Below are 21,271 nucleotides of genomic sequence, written 5' to 3'. Positions count from 1 at the left end.
AAAACTATACAGCTGGTTTGTGGAGAGTCTGATGGGATGGAGAACAGAGACCGCAACCTATAGCTGTAGCCTTCCTTTCCAGCATGGCTGTACATGGAAAGGAGAGTAGCTTGTTAAAGGATAAGGGGGGGGGGGGCGTCCTGTTATAGTCTCAGTCAAAAAGAAAGATCGGAGAACACTGCAGGCATTCTACTATGAAGATAAAGATACATGCCTTACAGGGTATCAAAATAGAAGGGTTATATAGTTTGACAAAATCAGACAACTTTGCTATTAACTCTGACAAGAGACACATTTAAAACTTTAAGTCTTGTGTGCTCATCTTATGAGAAAGAAAATTACTATCAGAGCTGTGACTCTCATGGCTCTCGACTTCATTCTCCTTTGCTGCTTTCTAGCTGAGGTGACCAGAGTGTGAAGAATGAGACACATGTACAAACTTATGAGGTTCTGCCCATTTCCCTATCCATCCATGAATCCATCCACATCCATCCACGTATCCATCTATATTGGGTTGCCCCATACAGACCAGGCTGTCTCGATTCACTTGTCACAGCTGTTTATTTCCCTCTTTGGAATGAAAATACAATGAATGAAGCAGAAGCCAGTTAGTCATCTTGAATGATAAGCCAGGGGAATAACAAATATTTAATACTGGTATCATTAAACAATGGATCTAAAGTTTGTAAATGTTTACCTTTGTACTTCCTGGTGTGTGTGTGTGTTTTCTATGCTACCATCATTAGGTTTTCTGCTACATACAGCCAAAAGCATTACCAATGAAGTAATCCATTACAGGATGGGCTGGGGGATTGAGTAAACTAAAGGGGGTGGGGATGGAGCTCTTAGCATAAGGCTGACTACATTAACATTGAATTTGTGCTGTCTATACAGCTATGTGAGCTGTGGGAAAGCTTGAAGCACATTCTTCATTTGCATTTCAGTCACTTCAAAGAGGACTCAATGAAGTCACCAGTACTGGATGCCTTGAGAGAAAAGAGAGGCAGGTACAGTCAGCAGCTGCCTTCTCTACATAAGAGCTTCTGCTGTGGAGAAAAAAAACATCCAGTGGGCTAGAACAATGTGTAAGTTGCAAAACATTCCCAAGATCCCTTGGGATTGGCCTGTGAGGTGGGGTTATTCCTTATTTCAAAGCAAGAACATCTCTTCCGAAAATATTAGCTTTTTTTTTTTTTTTTTTACAGAATACTTTTTGTTTGGCTTCTTTGTTAAGTAAGAAAAGTTTGTTTATGCTCTTTTGATTCTGGCAGCTGTGGCTTAGGAAGGATGGTATAATGTAGACTCTTAACTTTGACAGACATTTTCCCCTAATATTATTATAATAATAGATTCCCCCTACTAAGCAGTTGTTTGTTAGAAATCATCTGGAGTGATTTTACAAATTTTATCTTACTATTCAAGAGTGAAAAAATGAAGTGTTGACATTGAACAACATGGGTTATTCTAAAATGCAGCTGAGTGAGGAGACAAGTAAGAAAAGAGCATATATGCTATTTTAATCTACAAAATAATAGAAGATACAAACTCATCAGCTCTGAAGGAAGAGCAGTAGATGTCTGGCATAGGGCAGGGTGAAAAGAGAGACAGTAATGGATTATCAAAGGACATGGGGGAGCCTGGAGGAGGGTGTGTTCAGTATTTCAATAATGACAATGGTTTTATGGGTATGTAGATATTTCAAACCCTACGAAGGATTATACTTTTAATATGTAACTTATTACATCTGTTATAACTCAATAAAAACCTTTCCTAAAATGAATCCTGTAAAATACGAAAAATTCTTTACCAGCTATACATCTGACAGAGGGTTAGTATCTAGAATACACAAAGAACTCAGAAAATGAAACAAGAAAACAAACAACCCGATTTAAAAAAATGGAACATGAAACTAAACATGGTTCTCAAAAGATGAAACACAAATGGTCAAGAAACATTTTTTTTAAAATGTCTTAACATCTGTAGCCATTAGAGAAATCCAAATTAAAATTACTTTCAAATTTCATCTTACCCAGTCAGAATGGATGAGGGAAAATGAAAACAAAACAAATAAATAGTAACAAAAATCAACCCACAAATGACGATAAATACTGGCAAGGGTTAAGGTAAAGGGAATATTTAATCATTGCTGGTTGGGACAGAGACCAGGGAAATCAGAGTGAAGGTTCCCCAAAAATCTAGAAACAGATCTGCATGGTCCAGATATACCATCCTTGCACATATACTCAGAGGAGTGTATGTATCCTTGAAAATATACCCTAAGACAGATACTTGCCCATCTGTGTTCACTGCTGCTATGCTCTTAATAGATAGGTCATGGGAAGAGCCTAGATGTCCATGAGGAATGGGAAGGGAAAGCAGGATATAAAACTGGAAATCCTCATTCTGAGTGAGGTAGAATCCAGGGAGACAAACATTGCACTTTTTTTTTTCTCTCTTGTGGATGATAACTTTGAACCTTCAGATATGTGTGTTTCATTTAAGATACACAGAGATACCAGAACATTAGTAAGAAGTCAGTGTGGGGGGCAGTTAGTTGTATAAAGAGTTAAGAGGTAATAATTTAATAGGAATTTGGGGTAGCAAGTGGGAAGGGAGTGTAGAAAAAGGAATATAGAGTAACAAATAACACTAAGGTCCTTTCCAAAAATATATATGGAAGCCTACTATAGTTGACACTTCCTAGTATATGGAAATATAGTTATGTATAATAGATATAAATAGTTAAAGTAGGGTTACCCTAAGGGGCGACAGTGCCCATAGTTGACACCACAGGCTAACCAACAAAAATCTTAATGGCCAGAAATGGGCTGTCTTTTCGGAGTTGTTGACCAGTGAGGTTCACAGATCCCCAAACATTACAAGCAGTTACTAATGCTCTTAACTACCCTCTGAGACTTGATGGTAAAAGCCTACTGGTAAGAACACTACGCACTGGAGTCAGAGAACTTGAAGACATGTCAAATTTTATCCCTGCTTGCTCTAACTTTCATAGTTCTGGAAGGTTCCATGGGCAATACTAGAGAAGAAAGGTAATTACCAATTTTATCTAGCTGTGAACCCTGAGAGCTACAGTAATAACTGGCTCCATAAGACACACCCACTCTTGTGTGGGGATATCATAGGAGTAACTAATCATTAATTGATTGGAATTAATTCTTCTCCCCAAGATGAAACACATATCTGGCACTATTTTCAGGCTAGAAACCTACAGCTATATAGGTCATAGACCTTGGGGAGAATTTACTACTATTCTTCTAAATGGATATAGTATTTCACTTATTCCCAATGACTTATTATTACAGGTTAATGTATCTCTCAGTTGTCATCAGAGAAGTTTGTTCTTACAATAGGTGGCAATGAACACAAAGATGCACAGCTGGTCCAGATACAGAGCATAAGAGAATGTATCTTACCATAAATAAGAGAATAAGCATAAGAGAATGTATCTTTAACCATAAATGGGACATCTGCATCACACCCTCTTCTCCCCAAGGCTTGGAGATCACAGTGGAAGATGGCATAGTAACAGTGTAAGAGCCTGAGATAGTGGATGACTACAAGGATATAGAGTCTTCTGACACAGCAGGGCACATATAAATTCACAGCAGCCGTGACAGCATGGACAAATCTTGTGCAAGCTCGAGCTAGACCAAGTTGCAAAATGGATAGGGGAGGTAGGCACAAAGTCCCACCCATAGCTGAGGAGCCATTGGCAATTGATAGTTGCTGGGAGAGGCAGAGCAGTTTTCTTTAAGATTGTGGTGCCTGATAAGCTGACCATGTTCCAATGGGAGGCCATGCATCTAATATCTGGACAGCACAAATACGCCCTGGGTTAAAATAAATGAAAGGAAGACATGAAGTTGGGTAGTCAGGGAAAGAGATAGATCTGAGAGGAGTTGGGTAGGATGTGAATATGACAAGAACACACTGTACACGATTCTTAAAGAACTAATAAAAATTTAAAAAGAGATGTATGCTCCTTTTCAGTAGGATGTTGGATAAAGAGCTGTGATTTATCCCCACAACAGGATTCTATGCAGGAGTGGAAATGAATGACATAGATCTTCATGTATCAAAGCACGGACTAAAATAAGTAAGTTGCCAAAGAGAACAGTATAACATGGAGCTTAAATGTATACAAGAGCACTGTGTGTTTTATAACTACAGGTGGGTATAAGGGTTTAACTGAACATACTGGCTTTGGAATTCACATTAATAAGGAGTGGGGAGGAGGCAGGTGTGCTACCATCTGTTGAATCTGGGCACTGGTAAATGGGCATCTGTTATGTCATAGTCTTTACTTTTCTACACTCTTGAAATATTTAATACGTTAAGAAACGTATAATGATCCATCCTGCTCTCAGTGTTTGGTTCCCCCCATGGCAGGGACAACTGCAGTTACCAGTTTCCTATACATCTTTCTGGAGATAATCTATATGTGTCATGGTGTATAGCCATTGTATAATAAGCTTCTGTAAGTTAAGAGCATTCTGTAGTATATTTTTCTATTTCTTTAAAAAATTATTTAAACATTTTATCACCCCCCACTTGTATGTGTGTATATGTACACATGAGTACAAGCACGTCTGGAGGCCAGACCAGGGAGTACATGTTGTTGTGAGCCACTTAATGTGGGAGTTAGAGACTGAACTTGGGTCCTCTTGCAAGAGTAGCACAGGCTGTTAACTGCTGAATCTCCTCTCCAGCCCCATATAATTTATATACATACATACATACATGAATGTGTGTGGGTGTATATGTATGTATACATATATATCTTATATTTCTTATGCATCATATATTTGTATATGAAATATATAATATATGGTAGATAAATTATAAAAGAAATATTATACATATATCTTTTAAATCATCATGTAGAAAGTGGTACACACACTGGCCTGTATCTCCCTTTTTGTCTCTTGACAATGCTATGGAAATAATTCCAACTTCACCTTTGTGAAACTTTCTGTCTGTAATTCTGCAAATGACCCCACCATGTGAATAATTAGGCTATATCTATCTCCTCTCTCACCATTGCAAGCCCATTGTAAACAACCAATGTTTCTGCCAATATGCTGCCTGTGTAGCTAAGCCACGTGCTTTAGTCTTCCTGATCCACAGCGCCTTCCATCCTAGCTGCAGCTGAACACTGGGCTGTCAGACTAGGGCGTTTGCACAGTGACTGCACTAGTTTGCCTCTTTGTTGAGTGAGTGCAGGTGGCTGTCTCAGGAGTTCATAGGTGTCATTCAAGGCTTCATTTCCCCTTGATACCAGGTGTCTAGCTTTCCCCTTTCCAATTGTTGGCAGAACCATTTCTCCTAGCACTTGCTGCATGTTCAATAAGACCATTATTTAAAAAGAATAAACTTATATGTAACTATAATAATGGGATAAAACCATAAAACTCACACCTTAATGAGTTTGCTGTCTTTTTACCTTCATCTTATGCCCTGGAGGGTCTTTCCTTTGTTTAGATCTGAGAGGTATGGAGCAGTGGGCATGGTGGGGCATCTCTTTCCCAGTGACACCATGTTCTCCCACATTGTATTAGTATCTTGCAATGGGCTGTGGTGAGAGTATTTCCATCACAGGCATAAGCTTATCACGACGGGCAGTGGTGGCGCACGCCTTTAATCCCAGCACTTGGGAGGCAGAGGCAGGAGAATTTCTGAGTTCAAGGCCAGCCTGGTCTACAAAGTGAGTTCCAGGACAGCCAGGACTACACAGAGAAACCCTGTCTCAAAAAACAAAAACAAAAAAACAAACAAACAAACAAACAAAAAAGCTTATCACCCAGAAAAGTTAAAGTTATCAAGTGTCAAGCAAAATGATGATGACTTAGGTCAGAATATCACTCATTGTCAGGTATACAAGCATCATCTCTCTAAATACCTATATTGTAGCTTTTCATGTCTGTGTTTGTATGTGTGCATGCATGAGTACATGTCTGTGTGTTTTATGTGTTTGTCTGTATCTGTTTGTATGTATGCATGTGTGTGTTTGCATTTATGTCTATGTGTTTAGTGTGTGTGTATGCGTGCTTGTGGGTGTGCATGTGTATGTGTGTCTGTTATCTATGTATGCATGTGTGTGTTTGCATGTATGTGTCTGTGTGTTTGTGTGTGTGTTATGCATGCCTGTGTTTAGTGTGTATTCGTGTGTGTGTGTGTATGTGTGTGTGTGTGTGTGTGTGTATAAGCTTTCTACAACTGTAACAGCTATAATTGGCAGGACGGGGTGAAGTTGCTCCTCCAATCCCACTTCTACCTTTATTTTGCTAAAGTATTATTTTGGATGTATCTTCTAAAGAAAATATGCTTGATTTGCTTTGTTTTCTGAGACATGGACTTCCTCTGTAGCTCAGTGTAAACTCATTTTGTAGTCCACACTGGTGATGGACTTGGGTTGCCCTTCTTGCCTCTGCTTCCAGGTGTGGAAATTACAAACCTGTGCTACCATTCAAATCTTAGAAATGTTTTCCTTTAATGTGTAGAGTATTTCTTCATAAATTGAGACCTTCTTATAAGAAAGGACCAATGAAAAGTGATTAGCACAGGGAGAAGGTCTGCACTGAGCCAACCTCCACTCAGAGCCAATGAATGAACACCAATGGTTAGCTCAGCACTGACCCGAAGCAAATTCAGAAGACAGGATGCATGAGGCTTTTCTTGGTATGAATTAACATATCCAGTTTCCTAATCTGAGCTTCTGATCCAATCTACCAGATTTGAGGAATGGCTGAAGTAATATCTGTAGATGCTTCTAGCACCTGAGCCTATAACCCCATGCAGACCTCTATATGGTGCTGGGATGGCTGCGAAACTATAGGATTATTCTGATGGAAATTGACAGGTCATAGGGCACAGGAACAAAGATAGAAAGAGGCAGTTGTTAAGGGCTGTTGGGGACAAGGGACAGACATATGTGGGGTGAGGGAGGAAGCAGTGCTCTGGACAATGGAGGTCCAGCCCTGATATCATGGAAGCTCTGCTAGCCTTTTAGTGCCTCATATCCCAGGCCCTGGGGCTGCTTACCTTGCAGCATTGCCGATGTAGTATAGTAGTTGAAGGGCACATTCTTCACCATGTATTCCTCAGGGTTAAGGCTGGACAGCTTTGCTCCCACCAGCACAGACTTGCCTGAGCCTGCAGAGCCGACCAGCATAACCGGCCGTTTCCATTCCATGAGACGCTCCATGAAGTAGCACACACGGATGGTCTCACTTGTGTGTACCAAACAAGCCTGGAACAGAATGTGATAGGCATGTCACACAACACTATGCTCTGGGACATTCCAGAAGAGGAGATTCTGTCATAGGGAAGCTTGCCTAATAAGGATTGGTCTGAGTATCTTTCATAATATCTACTGTTTGTCCACCTTGCAAACCCACTGTTATTGCACCCTAAAGTTCAATAAAGACTGTCCTCTGACTCTCTAAGGCATCTCCAAAGGGACTACAGTATCATCTGGCCTTTCCATCTCCTGTCCTCTGTCCCTAATGATGCTCATTGGGTTCTCTATTTGCTTCCTTTCCTGTAGGAGAACTTGTGGCTTCATTACACCTATGATTTGAAAAAGAATACAACTGGCAACCAACTGGTTTATGCAAGGTCAAGCACTCGATACCAACAGGGGTCGCTGCTGAGCACCATCATGGGCACCATGTCATTGGTTGGCCATTCCCATTTACCTGCAAAGGCATCTCAGGGTCAAATTCAAACTGGGGGATGAGCTTGGCCCAGGGCTCAAATTTCTTGGTTTCTGGGTCTATGTAGTAGTCAAAGACAGTTCCATGGGAAGGAAACTTGACTGTTTTGAACTCAGTCAGCCACCATTTGCTGAACTCTGCCCGGTAGTCTACAAGCTGCAAAGACAAAACTGGTCAGGGTACAGATCCAACAGAGTCCAAGGGGCCCATGCAGGTAGCTCTGGCACTGATAGACCTTGAGGTAGGGGCACAAAGAGTTCCTGCCTACATGTGTGTACAGGATGGAGCAGTTGCCTAGAATGACAGAGCTTCTGGAACATCAACCCTGTCTAGGACCAGAAGGCAAGGGATGCCTTAAGACAGAGGTTGCCATCTGGCAGTTGATAGTATTTGAATGTGTCCTAGCATTTATACGCTGAAAAGTTAATGTCTCAAGTCATGTGTAATGGTACCTAGAGATGGGGCTTCCATGGGAAGGAGAATTGGGGTGAGATGAACCACATGGCAGGACCTCCATGGTAACTTTCAAAGAAGAGAGACTTAAGCTAGCATACTTGCTCTGTCATCCATGGAATGCCCTCTGCCCTGTTGTGACATATCAAGAAAGCAGGTGCAGTGCCAGGCTTTCATAAGTGCAGTCTCCAGCACCAAGAGCTGAACAAATTTCTGTTCTTTATAAATAATCTAGCATGTGGTACAAAGAAAATGGAGTAAGATGACTACATATAAGCAGCTTTGCTTGACAGTGTGGTTACAACATTGGCACTGGAATGCATTACAGCTCCCCAAGAGCAGAGAGGGTTGAAAGGGGGAAGGTACATAAACACAGAGGAGGCAGGGGTCCTTGACCACTGGAACAAGTATGGACCATGACCTCCTGAAGAGAGAAACCACTTTCAATCCTCCCAGACATCTGAGAATGAGCAATTTCATGACCTAAATAAAGGCTGACAACAAAAACACAGAGCAGTTGAGCAAGAAGAGCCACAGAGGCTAGTCACACCCTTCTGGGTCTCACTTTTGTCCTGTAAAGATAAAGGCTTTAGAAAAGAGCCATAGAAAAGCTTCCTTCAAGACCTAATAGGACATCCAGAAACAGCAGAAGAGATAAAGCCTGTTGGTCTTTCTGACAGAAATAATAGGTTGTGCATTACAATTTCCATGCCTTGATATAAAGCACAAACCCCTTAGAGATAGAGCTGAACATCCATGCACTCCACTGTGTCCAAGTTGAGACTTAGCAACTATCCAGCACAGCAAAACCACACTGCATACACCCAGACATAGGAAATATCATAGAAAAGATGGACTGACCATTGTAGGGGACACCCAGGGAGGGTGAGGCAGAGACAGTCAGTATTCAAAGACTAGATGAGTGATGGGGCTGGTGTGGTGGAATGATTCTGGATCCTGATTTTACTACTCATTTACTGTCTTCTAAGTAATAGATGTAATTCTTTTGTTTCAAAATGAGAATGAAGGCTGACCTTGTGACACACATATGATCCCAGTGATCCAGAAGTGGAGGCAGGTGGATCAAGAGTTTAGGGATAGCCTGGGTTATAGAGTAGAACCCTGTCTCAAAACAATAAGAACCCAACAGTCAACCAAAATAGAAAAGCCAAACCAAGAATAAGAGATGAGAATAGGAAGAGGCCAGAGATATGGACAGGCTTATGTGTAGTTCTGATTCTGATTTCAATTCAGATTAAGGGGATGTTGCTGTTTGCTAACCATAATCCCAGAGAAAACCCCATTTTAACTCATGGGTAGAGTATGTGAAGACCCTTTTGGTTTCTAGGGAGACCTTAAGATGAGGCTGCCTTTAGGAAGAATGAAGCTGTTTGTCCTTTCTGCCCCTCACCTCAACTCATCCTTGATCTATCTGGTTAGTTCTTGACCAGGCTAGGCTAAGAACTCTAATTTGTCTTCCTGCCAACCCCATAATCTGGCACTTACTCTAATCTTCCACTCTAGAGACAAGGTGACCCCAGTTGACTGAGCCATTGGTCCCCTCTGTATTCAGCTCTGTGGGGGCTCATTATAGGAATGCATTTTTATAAAATCCAGTCTCCCATGTGCTTCATGTTGGACATGCCCTCTAAACTACATGATAGTAACACACGTTACTGGCAACCCATTTATAGAGTTTGGGGTCTGATTTTACCATTTTCAGTTATCACAATGCTCTGAATTGTCTTGGCTAATTAGAATGATCCCTGTTTTGTGTATATAAGTTCTCACCCCCAGTCTTGTGCTCTCTCTACAGTGTCCCTGTAGGGGATTACTTTCTGTGATTGTTGCCAAGTATTCACCAGTACCGTGTTGCTTTTTTTTTTAATTGGACCTTCCACACAGGCATAGGCTCCATTTTTGTTTGGTGTGTTGTCTTACTGACAGCTAGTTAATTGAGGCACCATTGGTAGTGCTGATGCAAATATCTGGCCAAATTCCTATTCTCTAATTTACATTACTCTTTGGTGTTTGGCTTTAATGTAGGTTATGTGGGATTCCAGGCACTCCCTGGTGCTAAAAGCTTTCTACTGTGTCTCTCTCCATGGGTCAGAATGGCTGTTCATAGTTCCAAGAGTTTAAGACACCGGGGAGGGTGCTTTTTTCCAGGCTTTTAGAAAGACTGGAGTGGATTTAAATACCTCTACATAGATTGGAAAATTGATCAGGCACCCCCAGCAGCTGGAAGGCTAGATAGAGACTGTATCTGATAGAAAGCATAGGTCTCTGCATTTTGAAAATTTTTCAAGTCTCATCCATCCTGCACATTGTGCCTCTAAGGGTTTACTGGCTGCTTTTGTGTGTCAACAGGACAAAATTTAGGGTCATCAGAGAGGAAGGATCCTCAACTGAGAAAGTGCCTCCATGAGATACAGCATTTTCTCCATTAGCGATCAATGGAGGAGGGCCCATTCCATTGTGGGTGGTACCATCCCTGGGTGGGTAGTCCTAAATTCTATAAGAAGACAGACTGAGCAAGCCAAGGGAAGCAAGCCAGTAAGCTGCACCCCTCCATGGGCCTCCACATCTGCTCTTGTTCCTGCCCTGTTTGAATTCCTGTCCTAACTTCCTCCAATGACGTATAAGCCAAATAAACTTTTCCCTCCCCAAGTTGTATTTTGGTCATAGTGTTTCATGGTAGTAGTAGAAACTGTAATAGTGAAACCTCAAAGCAGTCTGAAGAGCAGCCCCCAAGGACGATAGAGCAGGCACAGAACCTTCCAGATGTCAAACTTCCCAGCCTACACATCTTTCTCTTCCTACTCTCAAAGCCTCTGACTCTGGGATGGGATCAGGGAAAGGCTCCCAGGAGCCTGTGAGAGTTGCCTCCAGAAGTGTGAGCAACATGCAATAGTGGATTGGTGCTTAGAAGAAGAGCTTTCCCCATGACAGAGCCAAGTGTTTATTCCTCTGATCTCACTCCTTGCCTTTCCAGAGTCTTCAAATATGGCTATACCTGGCAAGGCTGAATCTTTTTAGTTTTCTTGAAAAAAAAAAAGAGCTCTAGAGGGCTTGGAAGATGGGTTCATTGGCCAAGTGCTTACCACACAAACATGGGGCTCCAAGTTCAAGCCCCACACTCATACAAAAGTTGAGCACAGAAGTATATGCCTATAATCCCACTGCTGGGGGTCTCTGGGGCATACTGGCCACCCAGTCTGTCTAGGTTAGTCAATGAGTATCAGGTCACAGTAAGAGACTGTCTCAAAATATAAGTTGTAGAACAGTTGAGGGAGATATGTGACACTGACTTCTGACCTCTACATGTATGTGCACACATGTGCATGTACACACACATATACATGTACATGCACATACACATACACATATACAACTAGCCCCACTATCAACCTGGATCAGAAGAAATAAATCATAACTCAATGGCAACTACAGCTTGTCTGGCCTCCTGTTGTGAGACAACACCAAATCCTTCTGTAGAGCTGAGTATTTAGGTTAGGAGAATATTGCTAGCAAGCATGTATACACGCCAACCCTATTCTCAGTACCTTCCAAGTATCCACACTGGATGATTAGAACAATATCCTCATCAACAACCCAGTGGCTGTCATCATCTTCTGGACACATGGGGAGAGCAAGGAAGAGACTGGTTGAATATCTCACTCACAGTCTCCCAGGTAATATTGACAATTACAATTCAAATCTCTAAGTGGTTTCTCTTCTTTTTCTGCTTTGCTTCCTTGTTTTTTCTTCTAGTTTTTTTCCTATTGTCAGTAGTTTATCATTGAGGCCCCCTATTGATAAGTAAAACTGCACATATTCAATGGATACAACTTAGAGAATTTGGAGCTAAGCACATACGCATAAACTCATCACCATAGTCAATGCATGAGCCTATCAAATGCTTCCCAGTCGCCTTCCATTCCTCTGATTTCCATTATGATTGTTGTATTTTACGATAAGCATACCAAACATACAATCTTTTCATGACAGGGTGATGTTAACAGGGAGGTATGAAGTGAAATAAGCTCAACATGGAAGAACAGACTCTATGCATAATAAATATAAAAATATTCAACTGCCTAGAAGCAGAGGGTAAAATAATAGTTGCCAAAGACTGTGGGGAACAGAAAGTAGTAAGTCTTGGCCAAATGTTTCATTCATACCAAGTGGATAAGTCTATAATAAACAAGTCTGTATAGAATTGTGCCTGTGGTTAACAACACTTTAATGTGGATTTTACAATTTGCTCACATAATCCATGTTTTTGACATCTTTATAACATTGCATGATAGCTAGACCCAGTTATAAAACACTGGTTTGTACAATCCTGAATATGTTAGGTCTTGACATACTAAAGTAAAGAAAGGGGCTGTAGATATAGGAAGGGTTAGGGAATTGAATGCTGTGGTCATTGTCTGAGTCAATGTCTCTATTCATCAACAACATGAGGTTACAGTGATCAACACCAATGGTAAATGTTTCTTGGTTTCCTACTTACAGTTAACATTTGGCCTGACCTTCTCTGTGCTTAAGGGATATAGAGACATCCTGGAGAAGTCTGGCTAGCTACAGAGTACCAAATCCCTCTGAAGATCTCTAGAAGGCTGAAGATATTCCTTTCATTTAGGTTTCTATAGTACAACATCCTTTGACCCCTTTCTATAAAATCCAAGCCATCTGGCAGAGTATCATATACACATCCCCGCAGTTGTCTAAGCCCCAATATTGCACAGCTTTCCACAAAAGCAGTGGTGTGCTCCTCATCTCAGAAAGCAATAGCTCCAAACACAGCACACACTCCTCTGTCTCAGTCTGTGAGGCTTCTGCCAGGAGATGCATGCCTTTAAGTGGCACAATGTGCAAGAAGCTACTCTGATGATTTCAAATAACCTCTGTTTAGCAGCCTACCCTCCAAGTCTGTGGGAGCATCAGTTTTTGTTGCTGTATACTACAACAGGTTTTTGATCTCAGTGTGCCATCTTACCTGATCGTGGACCATGGCACTGCCAAATGCCCAGATGGCAGCAAACACAAAATAGAGTTCGTATATTTCTTTAGGGCAGTCTGCAGGGATATCCTCCTTTGTCAGGAGGCACTCAAGGAGGTAGCACAGCATCTGGATCATACTCTGCTCTGGGACTGGTATTATCTTCTTAAATCTGCAGAGAGAGAAGGAAGGCAAGTCTAAGATTCCATGGGTATTCTGCTCTTGAGATGCAACTACAGTCATGGAAGCCCATTGGTTTCAGAGGGCTCATGGGTTTTTGTTGTTGTTGTTGTTGTTGTTGTTGTTGTTTTATGTTCCTTGGGAACACAGAGAATTATGTGTAGGCCTTCTCTATCCACAGATACTCTTGGGTCAGTTTTCTTTAAAGAACTGAGCCTGACAGAGTCTTCTGAGACAAGGTTTCTTGTCTCATCTCTCCTCTGATACCTTCTTTTCCTGCATTGAAATTTACTTCACAGTATCTGGGGAATGCAGGTGAGGGACAAAATGAACCAGTGCTCATATTTTTACCCATCATGCAATTTCTTCAAAGCCCAAAGGACAGCTAAATTCTGAGGATGCAGCTTAGTGGTAGAGAACTTGCTCATGGTCCCAGGTCAATCTCCAGCACCATCTGTGAATGTACACATACACACATTCATGTGCACACACTCATACAGCCATATAGTTACATACTCTCATGCCACCTCTCTCTCTCTCTCTCTGTCTCTCACACACACACACACACACACACACACACACACACACACACACACACATCTACCTCCAACTGTGTGGATAGTAAACATCATGTAAACATTCAGCTAGTTCATATTAGATTTTGCAATGGGATGCTGTCCTACTAGGCTCTGGGAGGCAGTCACCGTTATCCATTATTACCAGATAAACAGCACTACCAACAGCCATCTTAAAACTCATTTACCACCTTTGGGCCTCTAAGTTGACTGACATCCCCTTTCTCCAACTTTTTTTGTTTGCAGCTGCTTGTCATCTGTTTGTAGTTCTTACAACAGCATGTGTGTGGTCTAATGATAGATATAACTTCCATGAATAATGAGGAAGCCAAGCCCTAATGATCCATCCATCATTTATTCAATACATACTTGTGACAGAATAATAAAATGTTATCATCTCTGGCTCTATATTGGATAAGGCACCAGCATAAAAGATACCAGTCTCCTGTCTACTACAGAATAATGTTCCAGACAACCCAGGTGGGACCAATTTGCAACTCTGACCTCTGGACTTCTTAGTGGTATTGAGGATTAAAGTGATTGTAGTGAAAACTTTGGTTTTCAGCAGATACCCTATGTCCCACAGGAAGGCGAGGGTTTGTCCTGAGGGAAAAGTAGGGAACAGGCTTCAGATAGGTTGCTCTGAGTTGGAAACTCTGGTGTCTGAGAAATACAAGGGGCTCATTGATCTGAGAGCATTTGTAGAGAGGTTTCTTGCTGAGGCATCCTGAGCTCCAGTTTGTCAAAGCAAGGGAGAGGAAAAGGTCTTTGGGAATCCAGTGAGATCTGGATGCATGTGGTACTGTTTGTAGGCTATAGAATCACCTTGTAGAATTTTGCATGACCAGCAGCACATGATTGGATAAAGGAGTTGGACACATATTTTTCAAGAAATGTGAAGCTAGGGAGAAGCTAGGGATGAGGAGGGCCACAAGGAACAATCACATGTCCCAAAGGAAGGAGTTAGATTTCTGAGATCTATAGTTATAGTAGCCATGGATACACAGTTCCAGCCAAGTGACATGCCCCCCCTTTTCTCTTTACATTGTCTTCTTTCAGACATGAGGAGTGAGAAGATGCTTTTATATATGGGAGAAAAGAGATGATGAACACCGCCCCTCCTTGGGTGAGGGTGAACACCATGGAATAGTGCTTCCGAATCAGAAATCTTTATTGTCAATAAGGTCTGGTTCTTTAAGTTTTCAGTACACTATGGAATGCATGTGTATGTGTGTGTGCGCGTGCGCGCACACGCTAGAGAGACAGAGAGAGAGATACAAAGAAACAGAGAGATAGAGAGAGACAGAGAGAGACACAGAGAGACACAGAGAGAGACTAGAAATGAATAGATGGATATTTATTACCAAAGAATGACCAGGAACCTTGTAACCATTGATTCTGATATTTTGTGTTTGTTTGTTCGAGATAAGTCATCTTGGCACATAACTCAATCTTGTACCAGTTTTATCACCCAATCTCACTACACCTTCCTCAATTCCCCAATTATACACATATGACACCTTGCATATCTCACACCTAGATCTTATCCAGGGGCAGGAGAGGAACCAGCTCTACTAAAACAGTTTTGAAGGGACCCTAAAGTTGTTTTATAGTTAAACTTTACTAAATGAATTATACTAAAACCCCTTACTATGTGAGTGCTAAGATGATCGGTGACACACAGGCTGCCAGAATCTTCAGGGAACAAACTGGGAGAAATTAGATAACAGCTCAGAAGAGATGGGCGGCATGCTTCCAATACCTATGGCTTTAATAGCAAAATCAACTAGGGAACTTTACAGAGCATCGGAGAAAGTTTCACGTTGTCTCAGAGGGATCTTGGCATGTTAGGGAGTTTTCCAACCCCTAGTTAAGAGAGAGTGCCAATAGCAGGCAGCAGTAGCTAAGCTTAAGGCAGGCAGCCCCAGGAAGTCTGTCCCACACTTTTTGAAACAGATGTTTTAGTGAGCAGACCAGAGTGTGCTATAATGGCAGAAAGAGGAGCCATACTGGGAGAATCCTCTCTTCTTAGTACTGTAGGGAAGCAGCTGTGAAAAGCCATCCTACAAAGACCCATACTGAGCTGGTGGTTGGGTGGCACAAGGCCATCTGCAGATGAGCTCTTAAGAGACTCAGAACAAGTGTCACAGGACTATAGACTGACACCTGGTCATGAATCATTTTAGACTGCTGGGAAGAAACCTCGAGTCAGAGCTGTGCCCAGTATTCAGTGAGGTGGAAACATAATCAGAGCCAGAGTCTGCAGAGGAACAAGTGGTGTGGCCAACATGAAGAAGGACTGCTGGGGAAGGGCTAGTGTTACTACCAGATTCCTGAAGTCCACCCAGAGGTATGGCCAGTGCCTGGGAGCCTGGGAAGGAATGCGGAAGGACTTGAGATTTGGAACCCACAGAGTATGACAGATTGCAATCATGCTCTCTCCCTACCCAGATATCTCCTTCACATTTATCCCTCTTTTGTTTTATACCTAATGCCAACTTTGCATGTGACCATGCCGGGAGATGCAAAATCAGCTTTGACAAAAATCCAAATGTCTTCACAATAAAAGCTTTGAAAATACTGGGAAAAGGAGAAACATTTCTCCAAATAACAACCTCTACATATCAAAAAGCCTATAGCCAACATCATAGTAAGTGGGTAAACCTCAAAGCATTTCCTCTTAAGTCAGGGTTAAGGCAGGGTGGGTGTCCACTCTTGTTCAAGATAGTGCTTGAAGTCTTAGCTAGAGTAAAGGAAAGAAATATGATTGGGAAAAGGAGTCAGAGTATCCTCATTTGTAGATGATATAACAACTCCCTAAGAAAACTTTTAGATATGATTAATATTTTCATAAAAATTAGTATACAAAATCAGTATGTGGATCTGTGGCTAGATAGGTCATAGGCCCTAGGGGGAAACCTACTAATATTCTGCTAAATAGACACAGCATTCAAAAAACTCCTATGATTTATTGCTGTGCCCATAGATTAGATTAGTGCACTTCTCGATTCTCACCAGAGAAGCATCTTGCAGTAGATAGCAGATAACCCAGAGCCTCACTACTGTACAGTGGGAAAGAATAAGAGACTGTGGTGTGTTAAGCCACAAACTGGAAGTCTGTATGTCTCCCTGAAAGGCTAAGGGGTCATAGCAGATGGGGTGGGAAGTGAAGAAAGATTACAAGAGCAAGAGATAGTAGGCAACTATAAGAAAATGGTGCTTGTTTTATTGTTTGCTTGTTTGTTTTTTTGATATGCAGAGTGGTTGAATGTATGAACTTAAAATAACCATGACCACATGCACAAGACTAACATGAGCCTAGGCCAGACAAAAACCACAGCATGGAGGAAAGGAGGTGGGAGAAAAGTCCTACCCTGGGTGAGGACCTATTGGTATTTGGTAGCTGCTGGGAGAGGGAGCATCAGCTTTTGTCAAGCATGTGACTCATGGCAGGTCAAGACATGGGTCTTGGAGAAGTTTAAGGAGGGAGCAGTAAATATGATTGGAGAATATTATATAAAGTTTTAAAGTAAGTATAAAATATTATCAAAACCAGTATCCTTTCTAAATACCAACAACCAGCATGCCTAGAAAGAAATATGGGAAACAATTGCATTCACAATTGCTTCAAAGATAAATCTTGACCTAACCAAACTAAGGAAGCAAAAGACCTCTATAATGAAAACATGAAATATCTAGGAAAGAAAACAAACAAGGAAATTAGAAGCTGTAAATGCCGCAGGTGCTCGTGGATGAAAAGAGTTAGCATTGTGAATGTGTCTCAGAAGTAATCTAGATATCCAGTGTACTATCTATAAATTTTCCAATGACATTTGTCTCAGAACTAGAAAAAAAATAAGTTTATATTGAAACATGCAATGCCATGGATATAAACCAATCTTAAGATGATATAATATAGCTAGAGACATCACATCACCTGATCTCAAATCATGCTATAAAGCTAAGACAGCAGGGTATTGATAAAAAAAAAAAGCAGGGATATAGAACAACAGATATAACTAAGACCACCTAGATCAACCCATACAGCTACAGACAGCTAATTTTTGACAGAACTACCCAAAGTACACATTGGAAGAAATATAGTTCTTTCAACAAGTGGTACTGAGAAATCTGAAGCTCTCTATGTGGAATAATGAAGCTACATTCCCATATATTGACCTGCAGAACAATTAACTTCAAATGATGGATGATCTTAATTGAAGACCTGAAGCTTTGAAACTGTTAGAGAAAGAAGTAGGGAAACATTTCAAGATATAAGCATAAGCGAGGAGTTTCTGAATAGGATTGTAGTTGCTCAGAAAATAACGTCAGTGATTGATAAGCAGAAACTCATGAAATTATAAAGCTTCTATGCAGAACAGGAAATAACCCAGTGAAAAAACAGTCAACAGAAAGAAGGAAAACCTTTCTTGGTTATATATCTGATAGAAGATTAATACCTATAATCAGAACTAAAAAATCTAAACAAAAATGCAAACAACTCATTGGGGGAAAAGCACTAATGAAATGGACAGACAGTTCTAAGAAGATGAAGCACAACGATCAACACACATGTAAAAAAAAATGTTCAGTTTCATTGGCCACCCGAGAAATGCAGATCAGAACAACTCTGAGAGTCTGTCTTATTCCAGTCAGAAGGGAAGTCGTTGAGGTAACAAACAACAACCACCGCTGGTAAAGGATGTGGACAAGACGGAACAATTATATCTACTGCTGACATGTAAACCAATCAGGCTACTATGGAAATCACTATGTGAACTTCTAAAAATACTAACAACAACCTACCATATGACCCAGTGATACCATGCCTGGGGTCTCCAAGTCTACATATTACAAAGTTGAAGCACTATCAACAATATCTGAGCTATTGATGCAACCTGTTGTCCAGCAGAAAAGGAATGGATGGAAAATGTGAGATCTCTCTCTCTCTCTCTCTCTCTCTTTCTCTCTCTCTCTCTCTCATCTCTCTCATCTATCTATCTATCTATCTATCTATCTATCTATCTATCTATCTATCTATCTATCTTTTTTTCCTGTCATACAAAGGAATGAAGTTGTGCCATCTGTAGGTGAATGAATGCAACTAGAGATGATCCTATTAAGAAAATGAAGCTGGTCACAGAAAGACAGCTATAATTTTTTTCATTTGTAATTTCTAGATTTTATATAAACATGTAAGAGCATGTATGCATTCATAATGGGAAAACAGAAGTGAAACTTGTCCAGGAGAACAAGGAGGACTCATGGGTATGGAGGATATTCACTGAGGCACAACATATGTAATTGCATGACAATGCCTTTTTGTGACACTGTATCATAATTGGGTAATATAGTTGTATATGTTGCTTGCTTGCTTAAGACACTGCTGCCATACCGAGGGTCTGTTTGTATAATGAATATGTACAACAAAAGAAAACAAAATCTTTTTATATGTATTGGTATCACCTAGGGTCCATGCAGAAACTAAAAGAAGACGGATCGGCTATCATACAGAAGTTTTCTTGGAGTCTAAATTATTCTATCCTTCAGGGATGCTCTTTAAGTTAAAAGATAAACAACTCAGGAAAGCCCTAAATTGACCATATTTAATAGGTCACTCCCTCCCCAATCGTATATAAGCAGGAAAGAGTCCTGAGAGTCACTCTCAGACAGGCCAAGCTGCAAAGATGACTCAGACTAGACTAGCTGCTTGAAAGAAGCAGAAACCAGTCTAGCTACCTGAAAAAGGTTTAGATCAACTGAGTCACTTGGAAGGGCCACTCTCCAACCTGTTGAACTGCCTGCAGGTTGGGCAGTGTGCTCAAGGTTCCCAGGTTTTGTGAGCTGCTGCCCATGCTGGGATGGGCTTTGGTGATGAAGTTGTCTTTGAGTAGTTTCTGTTCCTATAAGTAATCTCTCACTCATATTCCTGCGAATAACTCTGATAAAACTCATTGGTTTGCTGGTATCTGTACTTTGGTCTGTTACAGGCTCCCTATCTGGGACATGTGTATTGTGTCTCCCCAGAAAAATTTGTGTCATACAACCCCAACCCATCTTGCAACACCTCACCCTTCTTGGGTAATATAGTTGTATATGTTGCTTGCTCGCTTAAGACACTGCTGCCATACCGAGGGTCTGTTTGTTTCCAGAGATACATCAGATATAGTAGGATACAGGACATTGAGCCACAAGGGGCTGAAGGCTTTCAAAGGCGTCAGAAGTGGAAAATAATTATGAATTATGAACACCACCCCAACAGAAAGTACATCAGAATCAGTGTTTGGTTAAATATCTAAAATATACCACTACCTCAATTAGTAGACTACAGCTCCATTTCTGGTTGTAAAGAATACATTGTTAATGTGGATAGATCTGCTTTTTAGAGTAGGAATGGGTTAGGGTATATGGAGTAAGAGTGTTTGGGTCCCCCGTGACTTTGCCTCCTGTTGAGATCTCCCTCCTCACTGCCTCTGTCCTTTCGAGCAACTGGAATTAGGCCACTGATGAAGGAAATAGATATTGAGTGGTGGGCTTTATGACTATTGTCTCTGATGGTCATTCTTGGTGAAATTATGGTAATAGGTCCCAGGGTCCCACAATAATGCACCAACTGGAGCATAAATACATATACCAGCCAATAAATTATAAGTGAATGAGAGAGAAGTAGGCTTTAAACCTAGGAACCTCTCTGTTGACCTATGTACTGTTCTTGCTTTAATAATTCTTTGCTTAGCCATGCAGAGTCTTTTATGTAAGTGACAGATGGTACTACAGTTTGGATCCTGAGTGTCTCCTAGCACCAATGTGTTATTAGCTTGGGCTACAATTGGGAAGGAGTAGAGGCTTTAAGAAGAGGGGATTAGTGGGATCTTTCGGTTACTGCAGATGTGATTTTGCAATGATATGGCAATCTGATTTGTTCCATCTTTCGTTTACTTCCCAGATGCGAGATGAATGGTTTGGCCTTGCCACATACACTGCCCATATGTCTCCACAGACCCCTTCAAAACAGGGTAGACTGATTATGGACTAAATCTGCAGATCTAGAGCCAGGAAAAAAATCTTTCTCCTTCACAAATTAATTCTCTAGGGTGTTTCTCTTTTGCAGGGATTGAAACCTGACTAATGCAGGTGGTCAGAGTAAAAGCAAACTCCCTGAATCTAGCCTTGGCAGGACTGGCCAATCATGTTAGAACCTTCATTATTATATACAGTCAGGAACAAGATTTAGGGCTATGACTTTGAAAAAAAGTGTATCCTTTACTCCTGGTATAATTGGAAGGCCAGCTGCCTGCTCTGGAAGCCAAAGGCTCTGG

General features: G+C 41.1%; 1 protein-coding gene across 1 annotated transcript in view; it reads right to left on the bottom strand.

Moving 5' to 3' along the window:
* Dnah9 (dynein axonemal heavy chain 9) overlaps positions 1–21,271 on the bottom strand; it is a 315,133-nt gene that overhangs the window by 143,312 nt on the left and 150,550 nt on the right. Inside the window, exons 36-38 of the mRNA XM_076935264.1 lie at positions 13,195–13,369; positions 7,719–7,892; positions 7,063–7,270 (exon numbers count right to left, since the gene is read on the bottom strand). Coding sequence (XP_076791379.1) covers positions 7,063–7,270; positions 7,719–7,892; positions 13,195–13,369 — 557 coding nt within the window. The remainder of the gene's footprint in view (positions 1–7,062; positions 7,271–7,718; positions 7,893–13,194; positions 13,370–21,271) is intronic.

The sequence above is a fragment of the Arvicanthis niloticus genome, chromosome 6, assembly GCF_011762505.2.
Source record: "Arvicanthis niloticus isolate mArvNil1 chromosome 6, mArvNil1.pat.X, whole genome shotgun sequence".
NCBI classification, from domain to species: Eukaryota; Metazoa; Chordata; class Mammalia; order Rodentia; family Muridae; genus Arvicanthis; species Arvicanthis niloticus.
This window is presented reverse-complemented; position numbering and strand designations above follow the sequence as displayed.